Below are 20,762 nucleotides of genomic sequence, written 5' to 3' on the forward strand. Positions count from 1 at the left end.
CAACTGTAATCCAGCCCGACGCATCATTGATCAACCAGTATGGAGAGTGTGTGAAGGCTTTCGGTGTACAAATAGCAGCTTCAGAAGGGCTAGATGACAGTTTTTGTACACATGTGTGTGTGTGTATGTTTCATTTTATGATGATATTGTACTGTAGGACCCCTTCAATGTAAAGTTCCTCATACTAACAGGATGTTGTTGTGTCGTAACTTGATCCTCTCCTAGTCTGTGTAGCTAAGTTTGTAGAGCAATGGTCCTGGAATGGCTGAAGGTCGTGAGTTTGAACCTCGCTGCAGGCAAGCTGCTTTTCTTGCCAGCATTGCTTGCATCACTGATTGACATATTCGGTGAGTCTGTGTTGGCTTGGGCGTACTTGGTGGACTGATTTTGGGTATTTAATAAATAGATAGTATGAATATTATCTGGTATTTTAAATGAAATATCGTAAGAACTAATTCCATGCAGTTCACATTCTTCTTACAGTTCTTTACATTACTTTGTGATGAAAAATTAGGTGAACATACTCAGTGTTGCTCAAGTAAAAAAGAGTACTTATGAATTTATATATTATATAGGTGTACTATACAAATTTTGCCATGATCTAATTTGTAACACACAGACTAATGATATTTCACCAGCATTGTTGGGCTGTTAGTATATTTCATTCTACAAACCAAAATGAGTTACTGCCAGGTTAAAACATTGGCAATAGCAATATGACTAGGTTGTGAGTTGAAAAATTTCAAGTAACAATAAGATATTCACTTTATGATAAAATTAATTTAAGAGTTTTATTAACATGTAAGAAAACAACATAATCTCAATAATCAAATTATTACTAATGTTGCTGGTCCAGAATCCGGAGAAGTTTTGTAAAAGCAATAAAAAGTTTCACCAAGGATCGGATTATAAGGCTTTTTCGCAACTGAGCTATCTCTTCCAGCTGAAAATGTACTTAAATAAAACTTGATCACTGTCATCATTCGTGTCTCTGGCGTTGTTGCATCAGCAATCCTACATAAATGCCAACAAAGTTTAACAATTAGTGTTCAATACAAACATCTCACAGTTGTTTTACTACAAGAATACATAAGGTCACATAGCCAAAAACTGTGGCATTTAATACCAGTTGATAGACTAAATTTAGGTTTAATTAGGAAGTTGATTTCAAACAGGTAGGTTGTGGAGGTGTTTTGGTGGTTGTTATGTATCTACTGGAACATTTTACTGCACAAAATACCTGGCATTAGACACCATTTTTGAAATCAGCCGACCCATAAATGGATGAGTAGCATTTTACTAGAGGCCTCTGCTGCGAAATAAAGCCTCCACAGAGATAAAAGCAATGCATCAATCAATCAATGGAATCAAGTTTTTTTAGCGCACATAAGAAATCTGTTTACTGAGAATGTAGCGAAAGAGCTTAGCTCACTGGTTTGACTGCACTCCCTAAAGTTGTACAAAAATTTAATATGCATTTAGCATATCAACCACTAACGCATGCCAGCATGGAGAGGGTCGCCAACACATGCTTATTAAAATACGTGTTAATGGCAGCACAATTATTTATCGATGGCCGCAGGTTGGACACCGTTGCTTTAAAGAGTGTTGTTTTGGTTGGAAAAGTGGAAAGATAAAGCGGCTTCATTTTGTTGCAACAGTGGAAAAGTAAGTCTACCATTACTAGTTGATCCACCAGAGCCTCTATTAACTCTTCCGTCTGGCAACAATGAGGAATCCAGGCATTTCTTGCAAAATATCAGGAAATATAATTGTGCCCTTCAAATGACTTCCTTCCGAGCTAACATCACAAGGGAACAGGGTTTTATGTGGACTTTTAAAGTACATCACAGAATCAGATCACTACAACCGCCCCTTAACAGTGATCCAAGTTTTTTACAACTATACTTTGTTGAGGATTTGAACACAAAGACTCAAAGTAGAAACGCAATCTCCAAATGCACAAGGTTTTCCTTGATACTACAATTGCAAGAAATAGTCCACGAAAAGAATAGTTGTGAAAGAAGTTTTAAATGTGCAATGGAGACTACACCCACTGTAGACTTCCACGTTGTCTTCAATGCAGACAAGAGGCATTAGGCTCACACTCTCAACGTTTCAATGCACCAGAATGCAATGAAAAAGAGACATAATACTAAAGCGCAGAGATAACACTCTTAAAAATAAAATATAAATGAGACACACAGATCGTATGATGCACTGCAATACCCTCTTCTTTATGTCAGTAGAAGATGGATATCACTTTGGAATTCCGCAAACCAACTTGCATTCTAACAAATCTGTACCTTGCATGGCATTCTATTCTTTTAATTATATGATTAGGGATGCCTCTTTTAACCACCTTCATCGCAGTCAAAACCTTTTTCATCAATTTGCCGTAGACATGTTTGTTAAAATGCAGTCTGAAAGGTTATGTTATATCTGAACTTACCAGAAGGAGCTTAATTTTAGAACCGTTTTGCAATCAAGATATTTTATTTATTTTTATTTTGGCCGCTTCATAACAAAAGTCCCATTCCTAAAGACATGACAAACTGGCACTTGATGCCTAATGCTTTACCTTCAAGAAAATTTTCAGGCTTTTTTGACTTATGGTTCAATCTGGCGACATAGTTCAGGAATGTCAGATAAATGAAGCTTCTAGTATGCTTTTCTGCTTTCTAATATGGGTGAAACTTTATTACAAGCTGGCCTTGCCTCTTGATGTATTACCGCAATATTAAATTCAAATACAGCGAGGTATTTGGGGAATGATAAAAAAATGTATTTGATAAATAGAATTTATGTAGATAATGTGTTTGTTATTAAATTTGGGTCAGCTGACATGTTTAAAAAGCAAATATGATCATTCTTTTAAAATATTACGTAGCTCAACATCATCGCTAAAAATGCGTTCAAATTTAGCATTTTGCTTGCTGCGGCTTTTGAACAATTTTTAGTAGTTTAGGCTTATGTTGATATGTTAGTTAGAGCAACAGGTGCTAACAGGGAGGTGTTTTTTTTTACTAAGAGAAGCCTCTTTCTAAAAGGCAAGGCGCATGCGCCTAGTTTCACTGAGACAAGCCACTTCGCACAAAAACGTTGCAGGCACGGGACAATAAAGCGCAGCAGGATGCCAGCAGCCGCTTTGTTGCTTCGCGAGCTGCATATAGCAAGCGATATGAATGCATTCTGTATTGAAGTTTTATTTTTGCCCTTATAGGTTAATTATTTTGAGTTGAAAGTCAATCTTTTGCTGCTAAGCAAATTTATAATTTGTCTTTATAATTAAAAAAATGTTTAACAATTTTTTCTTGCACACATATGCGCTTCTAATTGGGGGACAAAAAAACAATAGTGTGACGTCATCTTTTTAGTTCTTTACAGCTATCTACTTCTATATGTTATTCTATATTCTCCCAACTGGTCTTATTTGGCAGTGTTCATATACTCCCGATGTTGTGTTCCGTTTTGGTGCTTTAGCAGGCAAAAGCTGATGTGGCCCGAAGTTGCGTATTATCAGTTGGACATAATGAACTTTAACAAGATAGGTTGCCAGTGGTCTTTGTCAAATAAGTTCATTCTAATGTAAAGGGGGTTTGACGGTTTAACATAAGGATATAACGAATATTAACCGATTGTTTTATGGGTGATAAATTTCATTAAAGAACTTGGTGGTGAGACTCGTGGCGACTGGTGATCATTGGTTAACTATTGCTTAGAAATTTATTACCGTCCAGTTGTGCATTGTGATATATTTTTCGTTACAAAGCTTACTGATTTAATACTTATTTAGAGTTGAAAGTCAAATTGGTGCTGCAAAGCGAACCTATATAGACTTTTAGAAAGAGGCATGTCTTGTAAAATAACATATTGCTCTTACAAATCATAATATTTTACCGTCGCAAATTTAAATGCAAAATCTGGAGGCAGTGTGCACCTCTCTGTTTACAATTTTTATTCTATTAATAAAATCCCTTTAATTTCTATGTTTTTGGTTTACTCTTTTTCCCCCAAAGGTTAATTACTTTGAGTTGAAAGTCAAAAGTTTCCTGCCATGAACCTATAATTTGTCTTTATATTTTCTTTAATTTATTAGACACATCCTAACACAAAAAACATTCAAATTTTAATTTTTGCCCCCATAAAATAAACCCCTTTTTTCAATAGGTAAAATGTTTATTTTAAGAGATCGGCTTCATATCTCTAACATATAAGAAATTTTCAGATTTTTAAGTAATTTTCTTGCATTTTAAAATATATATGCTTAAAATCAAAACTAACAAAAAATAACAGTTTTGACTCCCTGAAAACCACCCCTTAGTTCTTGGCACAAAAATTTTATATGAGAAACAACTTTGGAAGGCTCTCTAACATTTGTGAAAATTTCATGTTCCGAAGTGATGCACAAAAAAAAACAGCTGAAAAAAAATTAATTTATTTTTGGGCCACATAATAATTCGGAAAAAACAACATGTGTCCAAAAAAAAAATTTTTTCGGGCAATAAAATTAGGTATAGGTAATCAGTTTTCAACACAGTGCTGTTTTTTATTCAGCCATTATTATGCTGGCCAAAATTTGACATTGAATGACAATCAACTATAACCTGTAAAACAAGGCAAAAAACAATTTGATTAACCAAAACAAAATGTAAACAATTTACAACAATACTTGGATTTTTGCTCATAATAAATGTAGACTAATAAATTTGGCTTTTGGTATTATGCTAAGATATTTCTAGCTAACTTAGGGTGGAAGTTTTTAATGAAAATCTATCCTCCAGTAATTACCAAAAATTAGTGAAATCCAAACCTTTATTATAATTAATCGGTGTAACATAAAACTTGAATACAAACTTACTGCACAAACAAGTCAGGATGGGCAAAGAAAGCAGCATACATTTCTAGAAGCGATCTTCTTTCAAGTATAAAGGTGGGAAGAACAACTTTTGTGAGATCCATTCCAAGTTTTACCTAATTTAGAAAAAATGTTACATTGTGTAAGATTTAAAATGCCACTTGATTTGGTCTTAAGACAGCATGATAACCTAGGTCATATTTTCATAACCTGGGTCATAGAGAGTATTTAAAAGAGTTTACAAATGACAAATTAAACCAGTAGCTTTTAACATAATTTGTTCTAAATTTAGCAATCATCTATTAATTGTAAATTATTAGTTAAAAAATCCAACACTTTATTGTCACATAATAGAATGGTAAGTTATAGTATATGTACACTTGTATAATCCCACAATTTTTTTTAACAAACCGCAACTATGCATTAAATGATAGTAAAAACACCAAATAATATTGTATAACACAAAACCATATTGCTGGGATATATCATATTTAGATACTTAATTTTTATAATAAAAATAAGCTTCATACTTGGGAGAGTAAATGCATAATCACACTTTTATGTTCTTCAACAGATTCTCCTGTAAGCAAAATCAAGAACATTTATGTTATATGAAGAGTTCTAAAAAGACAAAGAAATAAAAAAGGGTCTAAAACAACTTTATTTAAAACATAGAATCCTGCAGTTACACACCTATTTAACTAATAGTGACTTGTAAATCAAGGAATCATGTTTTTTTTTTTTTTGTGAGTTACAAAGTCGTTGTACTAGTTCAGGGGTCGGCAACCTACGGCCCGTCAAAGTAAATCATCCGGCCCGCCGCCCATTTGATAAAATAGACACGAGTATATTCACATACTTTTTGACTATTTATACCCGCCTGATTTACAGTTGTTCTAATATTTTAATAACACAATTCTCAGTTAACTTATTGTGCGGTTCGCAGAGATCTTTCTAGTTTAGTTTAGGCCCGCGACTAGAAAAAGGTTGCCGACCCCTGTACTAGTTGCTGCCGGATAGCATGTCCTCCTGCTAGTCTAGAAATGCTCAAGACAGGTTTTTAATATTTTTTTCTGATTAATAAAATATTTAATCAATGTTTTAAACATAATAAATGCCAAATTTGAAAATTACCCAATATTCCCATTATTCTTGGGTCCTTCAAAATTCCCGGAAAGTTTCCAGGAAACTTTCCACCCCTTTCCAACCCTAATTTTGACTTACAAAAATTGGACAAATTTTGACAAACGTGTAAATTTTGACAAAATTTTGACTTTTTTTTACTTCATCGCCCTAATTATTAGTGATTAAATGGTCAGAGCGCGTTCGTGCCTTTCCTTTTAGTGACCTATTTCAGACCCAAAACGGCTTTTTATATGTTAATTTTTCATTTTTACACTGTTTTAACCAAATGTAAAAATTAATGGGAGTTTACAGAAGCCAAGAATTAAATCTTTAGAGACACGCAGATTCACATAAATAAATTAAACACGCCATTCCATTAATGCTGCTTTCACACAGGCTGTGGGGTGTTACCCTGATTGTGGAAAGCATTAGGTTAACCGACTTTAGACACACAATATGACATGATTTGAAACACATCAAATGATTTGAAATTTGTATTTAGTGACACGCAGTGCAAACGTTTTGGCATAAGCAAATTTGTTATAACCTTCAAAAATATGTTTGCATTATCTATGCCTCTTACGAAGCTCTCATGCTATCCGTAACATTACTTTTTGGGTATATTCTGATTACCACATCTATCTTCTATAATGATGGGCTATAACATGAGGCCAGCAGTTTAACATGTTACAACATAATGTGCAATAGTGATAAAGAGCAAACAGTATGATGGATTGTTTCATTTTGTTCAACCAGACAAAATTCAGGTGGACTTCGTACATTATGATGGTAATTGTAGGTGTAATTCATTTTTAGCCAGTTAAAATAATTGATAAATATTATATTTAACCTGGTAACGCCAGGTATTTCGTCTGATAAAATATATTTTAACAAATTGATTGTTTATTATGAAAAGCAAAGTATTCGTCTAAATAAGGCCTAAATTCATCAGAATAAGTCCTCAATTTAACAGAGTTTTAGGCTTGAATTCATCGAAAGAAGGCCTAAATAACCCAAGTAACCCCTGAACCTGTGGGTAGATGATATGGGACGATCGGGGAACATCGGTCTGGCATTGTTATTCCGATTTATACGTTATTACAACTGTTAGGTATAAGTACCATTTTGGTCATATTCCAAATTGTGTTTTATTCTGCCGTTGGTGTCGTTCTTATCTCGGTTTTATGGCTGGCGTTGTGTGGCTCAGAACTGCCCGCTGCAGTCCGAATTCTGGTAAATAATACTATAAACACTGTTGTTTCAACCAATATTCGAATCCTTTTATGTGCCATATGCGTCGCGCAATTAAACTGGATTTTAGCTTTATATTTAAGCACGAGTTCGTTCGAGAGCAATAAGTGTTTCTAATAACAATTGTTTTATGACATAACTTTGTGACGTCATTCTTATTCCTCAAACTTAAAACATCCTTAATCCGCCACTGTTTTTTTTGTAGTGGGCCTTCAATAGCTCTGAAAAGAGTACTTTAGGCCGCGACAAAAAAAGTTTGCGGACCACTGCTATAACAAAATGCCACCTGAATGTTACCAAAATATTCTAACTGTATAATAGTGAATGAAAAAAGAATAATCATCATTGGTATTACGGCCTTATAAGTGTGAAAACATGCGATATGCCCTATTTTTTATTTCCAAAATTTTTGATGCGAGTTTAAAAACGCATTGGCTATAATGTTTTTTACCAAAATAACTGCCGCGGGTGGATTTCGAATAAAGCCACTCAGTTTACTTTTAGTTATTATAGGGGATTTTAGTTATTATAGGTTTTACGCCACCCATAACAATTACTGCAATAAGATATACATGACGTGCTTGTTCCTAAACGATTAAAACAATTTTAAACTGTTTATTTTTTTATAGATAGGTCACATTCTCTGCGGGCCGCACTAAATGATAACTACGAATTGTGTTATTTTCATGTTAGAACAACTGTGAATCAGCTGGGCCTTAGATCGTTTTTGTACTCAAAAACGTGTTTAATTACGTTTAACGAGGCAGTAAAGTGTTGCCGCAAAGTGCGAAAAAAAAGCGTTTGTTTGGTTTAAAATTCGAGTTCACACGTCGTCATTCGTACTACTAATGAAAAGTGTTATAAAACAAATTTGAGGAAACAGGATAACATTTCAAGGTAATCTAGCTCAGTGTTTGTTAACGGTTAAGTCAATCCACAGCTGGCGAGCTAAGCGAGCGCGATTTTTTTTGGTATACCGGCATTTCTTTTAAAATTCTTGCTAGTTTTTAGTATATTGCCGAAAATAAAAATAAAATGTTAAAAAATCTATGTTCAATATTTTGAATACGTTTTACGTTTTTTCGTGACGTACTTAGCTATCTTTCACGGCGCCACGGTAACACCACAGCATCAAAACGTAAGCAAACCGTAGAAATGATGATTCACGCGACGCGCAAACATTTTTTGCACTTACATAGTTAAAATAGTCAAAAAGTATGTGAAATGGACTCGTGTCTAATTTGTCAAAACATCGGCGGGCCGAATCAATCTTTCAAAAAAAATAAATAAAAATTTGAAATTTTTTTTATTTTTTTTTTATACCGTGTATTCAATTTTTTTATTTTTTTTGACCAATTTTTTTTGGTTTTCTGTCTGATTCTTCGGCCGACATAGTCGCCAAGTCGCCAGCTTTCTGCCATACTGGACAAAAATGAGTACCATATTTGGAATCAGCATCAAAAAGTCCACCAAGAACCGTAAACACTTTGATAACCTCAAAATTTACGCAACACAGTGTTATATTTGATTTTTAAACACGTTGGCTGGTCAAAATGTATAACAGTTGTGCACTGTAAAGGGTATATTCAAAAATAAGAAAGGTATATTCAAAATAAGCGCGAAAAATACATCTAAGATGAAATACTCACATTCTCGTTTAGAAAAAAAAACGAAAGTTTGTTGACCAGTGCAATTTGCATAAACACTGCACAAAGATCTGTATATTATAATGCAACATACATTCTTCAATAAAACTGTCATGCCTACAATGTCCTCAAATTAACTGGGTAAAGCAGTTATATAGGATTTTCCAACGGAAAAAGCCTTCTTCATTAGAACTGGCTAACTCGGTAGTTTTTAAACTGGGGATCACGACCCCTGGGTGGGGCGTTTTCTTTTTCTCTGGGGGTCGCAAAGACAACAATTAAATACTAATCACTATTACTAGAATGCCAATTAACTACCATAAAAATATCTGTAATGGTATTAGTGAATATTGTTGACAGTGAATTTTAAAACAGTTGAATTAAAGTTGAATTTTCAAACAGCAGCCAGGAAGAAAGCTGCAAGATAGACTATTATTTTAACACTGCATGTAGGCTTACTGCTGAGTTCCTGGTATCAGTCATAGCCTACGCCAGTGCTTTTCAATGTTTTTTAGTACAGTACACACTTGTACACACCAGTCCTCGCAATTTGTCAAACAACTATGTGAAAACTCCAACCTGCAGTTCCATTTGCAATTATTTATATTGCTCTATGTTTATCCTCACATTCAATAAAGACAGAAATCACAAGCTAAATAGGTGTTAACTGTACTGCAAAAAAAGCTATTAACTGTAGTGACAAGAACCAGTTATTACAGTGGTCGTCAAACTGTGGGCCGCAGAGCCATTTTTAGTTGGCTGTGAGTCACTTTTGAAAAGTTTAGTGTTATCACATAGTTGTGGGCCGCGTGATAGCCATACCAAACATTCATTGCACTTTGTTTTAAAAATACATGTGGCCTAGAATTTTAATATTGTCCAGGGTGGTTCAGACCAACATCCTGAATGTCTGTGGAACTATAAAGTTTTTTTAACTTTAACTACATGTAAGCGCAAAATTTGTTTGCGCTTCACACGTATGTTCTTCGTTTTTTAGTATGTTTTATATCATGGTACGGATTTTGCCTCTACTCCACAAACTAATTTTACGTAGTGGGCCTTCAACTGCTCTGAAAAGAGTACTTTGGGCCGCGACAAAAAAGTTTGCCGACCACTGAGTACTTACATTAAAATAACGATTATTATCACGAGAAATATTTGGGTACGATGTCACAAGTGTAGTCAGATCTAAGGTGCGCCCTGGCAACAACAGCGCCACACATAGACAAGCTTGTCGCCAAGATGCAACACAAGCCATCACCCTGAGGCTGCCTTGTGCATGAATTTAATAAATGAGTATTTTTTCAACAGAGTGATGTCATATTTATGTTATTTTTAATTATATTTTTTGTTCTATTGCGCATACACAAGTATATTACATATGCCTGTATCAACTTTTTTGGTAGGAGTTCGTTAGTTATAATGGTTTGTTAAAACGGGTCGCGGTATAAAAAAGGTTGGAAACCACTGGGCTAACTGATTAAGTTATTAAACTGTGCTACTACTAACCAGGGGCGTAGCGTGGGGGGGTATCTGGTATCTGGTATCTAGGAGTCTTGACACCCCCCCCCCCCGAAATCTCAGTAAACAATTATCACAAAACTAAAACCCTGATTCCTGCAATGTTACATCGCAAACATTGCACCTGGCGTTGAAAACTCGTCGGGATCGCCGCCAACGCCTAATCACCGCTTGTTATCGTTGTTTCATTTAGCATTTCGTCTGTCAATAACTCAAGTACTGTAATCTTAATCAAGCTTAATAACGAAAATATATTTTATTGTTGGAACAAACATTTTTAACAACGTAGAAATCAAGCTTGTAAGGTACAGCAAACGTCTTCACCGCAGGTCGCTCTATTGAATGTTTTTTATTAGCCTCAATCTCGAAAAAGAGCACTTGGCCGTCGCATTTTGAAACATAGTTTAAAACGTCGGCGAACTTTAGCTTTCCGCTAGACTGATAATAAATGGCCGTCTTACCGTAACTTCAGTAATAAGCCATGTTTTTGTGGTTTTCTTGCTCAGTTTCAGCTGAATAATTTACTAATTATACAGATTTCTAAAAGGGCGATTTTGAAGCCACGCTTCATACCATCGGCGAAATTAAACTACAAATATCACTAAACTTGTTTAATAAATATCGTTAAGTTTGCCGACAACGAAGTGCAACAGTTTGTGATTGTTACGTCACAGAGGCTGTTCTGACACCGCAATTCCATAGCGTATCGCGCGCAATTGAAATCACTTGACAATCGGACGTGAATAAGACAACGAGGTGTTGCAATTTTTCTAACGTCAAATAGACGACTTTAAACAGCCGTAAGCTCCTAATAATCGCCGTTTTTAGCGTCTAGAATACACGAAACGAAAATTTTTTCGGGTTTCGCCCGTACTCGCTGGAGTTTGTTCACACCATACCCCAGGCCCCCTAGTTGGTTTGGGTTACTGATTATGTGACACAGTGGCGTATCCAGGGGGCTGGGGTTTAAAAAAAACTATTGTAACCAAAATCTAACACAAAACTCCGTTTTTGTCTTTTTTGGTCGACCGTAAACGCAATATATAATTTATCTCTTTCGATAATTGTTGAGGTTGGCTGATTAATTACAAGTGTGAATTCGACAATTAACAGTTCGCGAAGTCAAACCGTCTTTTTTTTACGCTAAAAAGTCGAAGTTAGGCGCAGCTAATGCTCCTTGCTGTTCGCTGTCTGCTCTAACATTAGATATTGGTTAACAACGGACTATTTTGAACTGAATCTGATTCTCAAAAGGTGGTATAATGATGACTATCGTGCGCGTGATAGTTAACGCAAAATTGTTCTCTATAAGCATATTCTAAGACCACATATTTAGTGTACAGTGGACACAACATATTTTCCCTCAACCGGAACAACCGTATTTTAGTTGACTTGGCACACAGCTAGCACAGATGTTGCACTAATCGTCGCATAATAACACCAGGCAAAAACGATCTTCGTTTAGTATTGGCATAAAGCAGGTGGCCAAAAGCGTGCCGGTAATTTAACGCTAGTCCCGTACATGGAACTTAAGAATCTGCGCTGCTTAAAAGTAAAAAATTCGACTATCACACGTATTTAACGGGTTTGGTTTAGTTTTTCGCCTGGCAGGAGTGTCGACGACGCACGTGCTCTTTTGCTGGACGTTAGTTGTTTCTGATTAGAATGTTTTATGACGTCATTACAATCACTATTTTATGACGTCACATCCGCCACTGTTTAATGACGTCATTAACGTCAGACAGAAAATAGGGGAATTCCCTAAGTTGAAAATTCGGGACACCCCCCTTTGAAACGGTCACGCTACGCGCCTGCTACTAACAACATAATTTATTCACATTGTTGTTTTTTAAAGGACCTTAGTGTTTTTTTGAGTCAAGGGAGCCAGCATAAACAGATAAAAGAGCCACAGGTTGCCAATCAATGTTGTAGAACACAGGTTAAACAATTCTAGTGATGGCCAATTTTATCATACACAGTTTTTCAGCCAAAATTTTAAAAACATGCTTATGTTTCACAAGTCACAATTAATTATTTATGTACCGGTTGACTAACTGTGTAAATAAAAGCGATTCAACAACTTAAACTGAGCTGTTTAACATATGTCGCCAGCTCTCTGGTAGCTAAACAACTTAGTATAAAATTAGCTTTACCACTTATTTTAATAAGCTAATTTTTAGGAAGGAATGTTGTGGCACAGGTAAGTCAACACAACTTTTTCTTGCTATGGGGATTTTTTTAACTGTACAGTTAAGACAGCAAAACGAACATTTTGTTGAACCATTATTGCGCATGCTTGTCAATTTTATAATAGAAAAAACAACAAAAATTACTACTTAAAAATGATTTTTACCTATATGGCAATTGTGACATGCTGAGACACTCCGTAAAAAAAAATAGGCCGCTTTAGGTAAAAAGGTTGGCAGCAATAACTTTAAAATTTGGCCAGACTATTTGAAGCAAAAATAGCACATAATATTGATTGCAATTAAAATTTCTGCAAAAATTTTTAGCGACAACTTAGTGTTTTAACAACAGTGTGTGATTTGAAGAGTTCTGAAAAAACACAATTGAAATACCTACTCTGCAAAAATATTACAACCACATAAGTATAACTAAGGCTTGCAATCGCCTTAAACCTGATACTAAGTTGCGCATTGCACGTATTAAGTACATTGATTTACAGTAGTGGACCCAATAAACTGGCTGCCTGTCTTTCAAAATAAAAATAAAATGTGGAATGAATGTTGAAAAATATAAGTACCTTCATTAGGATTATTAGCATCTTCCTCCTCCATATAACGAATGGCTTCTTCTGACAATTGGTCAGAATCTTTATTTTGAAATTCATTCATAGTTGGACTTTCTTCCTGACTGTAGATAATTTCATTTCTGTTCATTCGATGAGAATGATCAGCAGAAACATTGTCTGATGATTTATTTTTGCTAAAAGGAAAGTAACAATTTTCTATAGGAAACTCTTTCTATTGCCGTAAGTTTAGGTGTGTTAGCATTGCATAAATTAAGACAAATTTGCCAAATTATTCTGAGGTGAGGTATGTTTAATAAAGAGGAGTTATAGAACTGGCCTCTCATGCAATGAAAGTAAAACAATGATTGTTAATGCAGAAAAAACGATTGGCCTGAAGTTATGCCATATTATTTACAAACAGAACACAGTTTAAATAAAATCATGCTACATCACAAACTTTTACCAACAAGCACACAACAACAATATTTTCCAAGATGAAGGATCTAAGCACATTCCAATGAGTTCTGTTTAGTAAGCTGCGGCACACTATGGTCCCATATTTAACGCTTAAGGGTGCCAAAAGATATTCAAAATTATTTGTATTCCAATTTTTGCTCTATTGGTAAGCTTTTTGATACATTTTTTTGTGTAAGATAAAAGTGCAAATAATTATGAAGGTTTTTTCAACCTAGTTACACAGTTAATGTGCTGTTTCAATCTGCCAAACATACGAGCAAGGGTGCCGCGAACTATTTATAAATTCTGCAGGGTGCCGCAAGCCAAAAAATGTTGCGAAACATTGTTTTAAGGTAATGCTTTTTGGTGAAGTTAAGTGCTCACGAAAGCTGTTTCTCAAAACAGTTTTCCTGGTGGTATTATTTGTCCTTTTTCCTTAACAAATTTGCCACATCGATTTATGCTGCCTGGTAATTACCAAACTAAATTGTTTATATTTCAAGTACTTTTAACACAATAAACATACTGAGTTAACGTTTCCAAACAGAATCATGAAGGATATGAAAAATAATTAGAAGAACTTTATTCAATAAGAGCAGAATACTATAGTTAAGCAAAATGTTAGTATTTTATCAACTTAGTTAATGTTTGTCTGAATGATCATGCTTCTTTAGTCTTTTTTTGCAACAGAATGGCTAAATAACAAACACCATTTAACTGACAGAAAAAAAAATTACGATATATCAGCTTCACAATGTTAGACCTAGTCCATAAACAAGGACATTATTAAAATGACAATAAATATAGTTTATTTGAGAGAAAGCATGGTCTGGTACTCCCTGGATCGGCCAATGCAAATTTCATACCTGCCAATTTAACTGGAATTATAACAATTGTGATTACTTTTTCAAGACAATTTAGAAGTACCTAAGCGCTGCTAATCAAAGTAAAGTGTAGCCCTGTTTTTATACCCACTTAAGAACATGTTTAGGTACATTTTTTTAGAATGGTACAACAAAATCCATAATTGCGGAGCATCCCTTTCTATTCATGCTTAAAAAACTATATTAGATTGAATAAAAGTGGAAACAAGAACAAGATTTTTTTGTGAAATGAATATTTCAAATAAAAAAATTTAATTTATTTTTTGAACTAATTTTTTTTATTAGGTTTCTGGCTGATTCTTTGGCCAACATAGTCCCCAGGTCGCCAGCATTTTGCCATACTGCTAGTGACCAAGTTGGAGGCATTGGGTGACTCATTTGCATATCATAAAAAAACGATAATGGCCAAAGAATGGAACCTTGTGGAATGCTGTATGACAAGCTTTCCCATGTTTTCTGTTGTTTGACAACAGTATATTGCCTTTTTGATTTCATTGAACTAAAAAGCTTTAGCATGGTCAAGGAAATTGTGCAAGTGTTTAACTTTGCAATATTTATTGTCAGAAGTTGATCACAAATTTCAGCTAATGCCAAATTGGTAGAATGTTAAGCTCAAAATTCAAATTGATTTTTAATTTGAAATGTTTTAAAGATTCTACCACATTATGCAATGCAAAAGTTGTTCAAAAACTTTGGCTATGATGGATAAAAGTGGAATTGGGCATAATTTGTATGTAATGTGATGTCACCACCTTTAAATATTTTTGCCTTTTTTAGACAATCAGGAAAAGCACAAATTTTAATGAAAATATCAAACAAGCTACATAAAATTGGTGATAAAGTGTATACAGCAATATTTATCATTAGAATTGGAGTGTCAAACTGCATTATGCTTTTTTCAGACAGCATAGTGACACTATTTAGTACCTCCGTTTCACCAAATGGCATGATTACAAAGGAATTTGGTAATTAATTGCTTTAAAAACAGCTTCAAGAGCTGTTGTTTTTTATAATTTTTTTGAGCCATCTTGTGGTCAATCTGAAAAAAATCAATGTTGAGAAAATCTGCTTGCTCATGTTTGTTGAATATAACCCTGTTGTCACACACCAATTTATCAATTGCATCTAATTGGTTTTCATAAACCTTCAACATTGTTTTTTTATGTCAAAATTTCCAGTGTTTTCTACAATACCTTGATAGTTTATTTTCAAATCACACAAGTAGTATTTAAATTCTTACAATTGCAAATGTATCATGAGGTTTATTTAAAACAAGAACAAGCATGTTTAGACAGAAAAAATGACAGAAGATGGTCAGACATGTCAAAAGTGATTAAACCAGGTGTGACGTTTATTGTATTGCTGTAAATGTGATCTAGGACTGTTGCAGTAATTGATAGTACTATTCTTGATGGCAGCAATATTTAATTATATACACTTCCCAGTATGCAGTAATGATGATTAATTCTGTTTAGTTCAAAGACACAGTTTTCAAATTCTTATGAGAAGTTATCAATGTTTTGCCTGGGATGCCCAAAACTTATTTTTTTCTGCTATGAATTGATATTTTTATCCATAAGCTTTTACAATTTAGCTATGCAAATATGGAGTCGATAATTATATGGAAGTCCAGACAGAAATTTAAATCCTTTAATGCATTGGTTCACAACCTTTTTTGCACCATGTACCACCTCGAGGTTCTATGATCTTGTTGCGTACCAACAAATTATCGAAAAACTCAACTTTACTCAAAATGTATATAGGATTATTAACAGGGGTGGATTAGCTAATTATAGTTAGGCCGGAAATTTCGAACCACATGCGGTCCACTACTCTCAAAAAAGTTTCTCTTTTTTAACTTGCAAGATACCGGTAGTCAAGTTTTGTGATTCTTGTTGCTTTGCTATGATGTCATAAAATAAATTTGCATAGATGTTCCAGAAAGATAAAAATATAATAGTTCCTATCGTTAAAGAAGCATAAAATATTTAACTATACAATCATTACGATAAATGTATAGTTTTTTTTACAATTGAAAAAAAGATGCTTGTCGTTTTGGTAAAACTGCAATTTTACTTAAAAACATACTACGTACAGCGTACCACCCAAAATGACTTCGCGTACCACTAGTGGTACCACAGGTTGAGAACCACTACTTTAATGGCAATATTGGCAATTGTGTCAGACTTAAGTTTGGTTTCAGTTATGGCAATCTGTTTTTAGGCAGTACATCAAAAAAATCTACATATTTATTGTGGTTTTTAGTTAAGACTTCTAACATTAAAATGAATTAGTAGAAAATGTTTGGGAATTGCTAAGTTGATTCATGCTGGTAAAGTCCTGTACACAGTAGTATTTAGCCTGTTTCATTTTATCTGGTTAAGTCCATTAAATTAAGTATATAATTTCATTATATTTCATTTGGCAAAATAATTACTGGTGGTGTTTTCTTTGCTTGGTGTTGATGGTTTGCCTGTAATCGGTCCAAAATGCCAATATCAGCCTTGGAGATGGTGATGCCGACACGTTTTGCCACCCAAAGCATTCTCTTCTACTGTTTTGTTCCAAAGCATTTCTTTCTTTCTTTCTTTCTTTCTTTCTTTCTTTCTTTATCTCGTTTTCTTTTCTGGTTGCTTTAAGTTCTTTGTTTGTTTCTGTTAGCTTTTACCCAATTGTATCTTTCAGCCAAGAAGTTTAGGTTTGCTTGTATCTCTTAAAACTGCAATTATTTTTGTTGTACATTGCTTCTTTGAAATCAGTTATTTCTTTTGTTATACGGCCAACCTTTATTGCTAAAGCAGCTTTAGTTGTAGCAGATTTTTGGGGGAGTGCTTGGTGACACATTAGTCAGAAAACTGGGTGGTATCATTGCCATTCAGACATTATCTGTGTAGCCCAGTTAAAGTATGGGATTTGAAATTTGAACATTATTAGTTTTCTAGCTTGGTTTGCTTGTACAGAAATGTTTAAATTACAAATATCAGTTCTTCACTAGTTTTTTGGGCTAGTGAACTTTCAAAAGATCAAGATTACAATTATAAATTTTCTCAAAACACCTGTTATTCTAAAAAACAAGCTTTCCCCTGCTTGTATAACAAAAACACAATAGTGTCAAAATAATTGCTATTTCATGCAACTGGTTTAACTCCCAGAATTAGACTATAATTTATGTACAATAGAGTCAACACATTGATTTGAAAAAAAAAATGAATTTTAGGGATAGTGATTTTACTTACTTGAGTTTATAAGAGCGCAAGTCTTCCGCATCATAAAATTCACTGTCATCTTCGCTACTGGAATAAGATCTTATTGGAAATTCCTCCAAAATACTGGCTGTAACACATAGCAAAGACGTAACAAAAACAGTTTAAACCAAATTGACAATAAAACAGTGTCATAACTTAAATTACAAAAAAAATTACAATTAAAGTTTGTTTTTTTTTCAACAAACACATTTAGACGATCTCTATATGCTAGGTATACAGATTTATGCAGGCCTATTATTTTTTCTGTGCAAATTTGATGTTTAAATGTAAAATAGTGTCATCTTAGTTATCTTCTCACAAAAGAAAGGTATTAATAAAGTCAATAAAAATTTTGCCTTTGAGTATAAAAAGTAAGAGCCAATAAAAAGCCAATTTATAGTTAGATTCTGTTCACAAAGCATTTTCAGAGTTGCATGAGCCTATGTAACAATTCATACCCAAAGAATAATAAAGAAAAAAAATTCAAACCTGAAAAAACGTCTAGTTTGAAAACAGATATTTTAACCAAGTTTTCCTTCAACATAAAACTGTTTTTGCAACTACATTAAGTGCATTGTGACAGCACTGATTGCAAAAAAGCAAGCTACTTTAGGATAAGCTTAAGTTCCAATAAGTTTTTTTTAAATATAACTTATTTCAGTAAAAACAAAGAATTGTTTGTCGCATTTAAAAGTTAATGAAAAATTAAATTAAGACATTGCATCAAAAAGTCAAAATTTTACATTATGTTCATTCAGATTTAATGAAAGCATGGAGAAAAAAACAACCTGCATATACAGTCTCCCTTTTAGCGCGTGTATTTTTGTTATTTTAAAGAAATAGCTGTCAAGGTTTCTTTACAAGGCGACCATCAAAAGCGGTGATTAAAACTGTTTTGGCAAGACTTTTATTAAGTATATACAATTATTTTGGCAGTTTTGCTCAAATTTTTTAATTACCTCACAAACATTTTAACCAATGTTTGTCCCTTTACTGCAAAAAGGTTGGACGCCTATGACCTAAACCAGGGGTGGTCAACCAATTAGATACCAATAGCTGCATTTGTTACTTAGTTACCTGCCAAGAGCCGCCTTACACACATGGAACGAAAAGAATAGCCTATACTCTATATCTTAACCACTCTCAAAAAGCGGAAAAAAGAGCCTTTATTTCGTTAACTAGACAAAATTTTAATCTATAAGGAGATGCATTATAGTGTCACTTATCAATATTATTTTGGAATATTTTTTGCGTCTATCTTGTTTTAAAAGTATTGCTAAAAATACATTGGTCTTAAGGCAAACAGTCTGATTCGAAACGGGCAATAATCCATAACTTATCCAAACCGGTGCGCCGCGGCAACACAATAAGACCTACAAAGCAACAATATCTAAATCAGATAATCTATAATAGCCTGGTATTAAGACCACCGACATAAAAACACCAAATTCGCAATAATAACCACGACAGAATAAGATCGAAAGTAGTCTAGATAAGACCAAAACATGACGAAATAAGTTCAAAATTAATCAGAATAAGACTTAAATGGACAAACTAACGCCCAAGACTGCAAGGAAAGGGTATGAGATGATTGGAAGACACCTGTCTGGGATTGAACGTTTTCTGTCGACATTTGGGCAATGCTGTTTTGGCGCCGAATTTTTTTTGCCTCTGTTGAGGGTTAGGGGTGGGTAGTTGGTGGTATTAGCAATTAAGTTAGGATTGAAAAAATTATGGGAGTTAATGATAGTTATGGGTGGGGTTTGGGGTTAGATAAAAGGTTGTATAGGCCTTATTTTGGTCATTAAGGTCTGATTCCAAATTCGTCATTATTGCGACTAGCCTTATTCCTAACCGTCTTTTATGTAGTTCTATTTTTGGATTCAAGGCTGGAGTCCCTTTAAAGATATGCTAAACCTTTGTTCTAATGACTTGAACTGAAAGTATTTTTAGTGAGTTCTGCCTTAAATTCAGCGTTAACTATCATAACTTAAAAATGGCAACTTTAAACCACGCATGACCACCACGTTGTAAAAACATGCTTCAGTTTTTAAAAAATGGTATACCAATACCAACATCGGATATTAGTGCAGTAAAACGTACAGCGAGAAACATCATCAGCACCTCCTAACTTTGTGATTTTCAGCGCGAAATAAAGAAAGAAGATATTACTTTGGGTAGTCAATTGTCGAATACACAATCACCCACCATGAAGGAATAACGAAAGAGAAAACATATCCTGCGTTTACAGTCGACCAAACAATAAACGAAAAGCGGCGCCACCCTGACAAAAACTATAATATCACTTACAAAAAGGGCTAGGGGGCTCCTAACCCCCAACCACCTGGATACACCACTGGTGTCACATGATCTTTCCTTAAATATACTGGTCAACAAATTTTCACTTTATTTCTAAACAAGAATGTGAATATTTCATCTTAGATGTATTTTTCGCGCTGATTTAGAATATACCTTTAGTTTTTCCCTAGCACATCACATTCTTAAGATATCGTCAAATTTAAATTTTCCAAATAAAAACCCATTGAAAACAAAGCACAGCTGTGATAAATGGACTAAAATGATCTAAGGGGCGTAACGTTTGTGATATCATCCACGCTTTTCTTATAGGTTTAATAATCTCTTCTAAAGTAATGCATTTGGTAGCATGGCTGTTGTAGCAAAAATGTCTGTCTACTGTAGATCTATAAACGTTCTCTCACTTTTTACCACTTTTTTATTTTATATTTTGGGGAATGTAATAAAAACTTTGAAAGAAATTTAAAAGAAATGCTGGTATACGATACCAAAAAAATTGCGCTTGCTTTGCTCTGTAGCGTCATAACTAATAATTAGTGGATTTGGAATTTATTGTTTTGCGTATTTTCTGATGTGTTGCTGTTTGGCGCTGTTATGCCCCTTTGATGTGACGTCACGGAAAATTTCTAACACTTTTTAGCATGCAGCTTTGTAGAAATCTAAAAAACACCGCTTACCAAAAACTTCCGGCCTGAGCCATGAGATATT

At 34.2% G+C, this 20,762-nt stretch overlaps 1 protein-coding gene across 4 annotated transcripts in view; it reads right to left on the minus strand.

Moving 5' to 3' along the window:
- The window catches only part of LOC146164312 (oxysterol-binding protein-related protein 9-like), a 78,238-nt gene that overhangs the window by 22,029 nt on the left and 35,447 nt on the right, over positions 1–20,762 (minus strand). For 3 of the 4 annotated variants that reach the window (XM_083383018.1, XM_083383020.1, XM_083383019.1), the window contains 5 exons: positions 17,730–17,826; positions 13,166–13,347; positions 5,389–5,438; positions 4,862–4,974; positions 840–1,014 (listed from right to left, as the gene is read on the minus strand). In XM_083383018.1, coding sequence (XP_083239144.1) covers positions 840–1,014; positions 4,862–4,974; positions 5,389–5,438; positions 13,166–13,347; positions 17,730–17,826 — 617 coding nt within the window. The remainder of the gene's footprint in view (positions 1–839; positions 1,015–4,861; positions 4,975–5,388; positions 5,439–13,165; positions 13,348–17,729; positions 17,827–20,762) is intronic. The other variant, XM_083383021.1, reaches the window with a different exon arrangement.

The sequence above is a fragment of the Ascidiella aspersa genome, chromosome 2 (assembly GCF_963924565.1).
Source record: "Ascidiella aspersa chromosome 2, kaAscAspe10.2, whole genome shotgun sequence".
NCBI lineage: Eukaryota > Metazoa > Chordata > Ascidiacea > Phlebobranchia > Ascidiidae > Ascidiella > Ascidiella aspersa.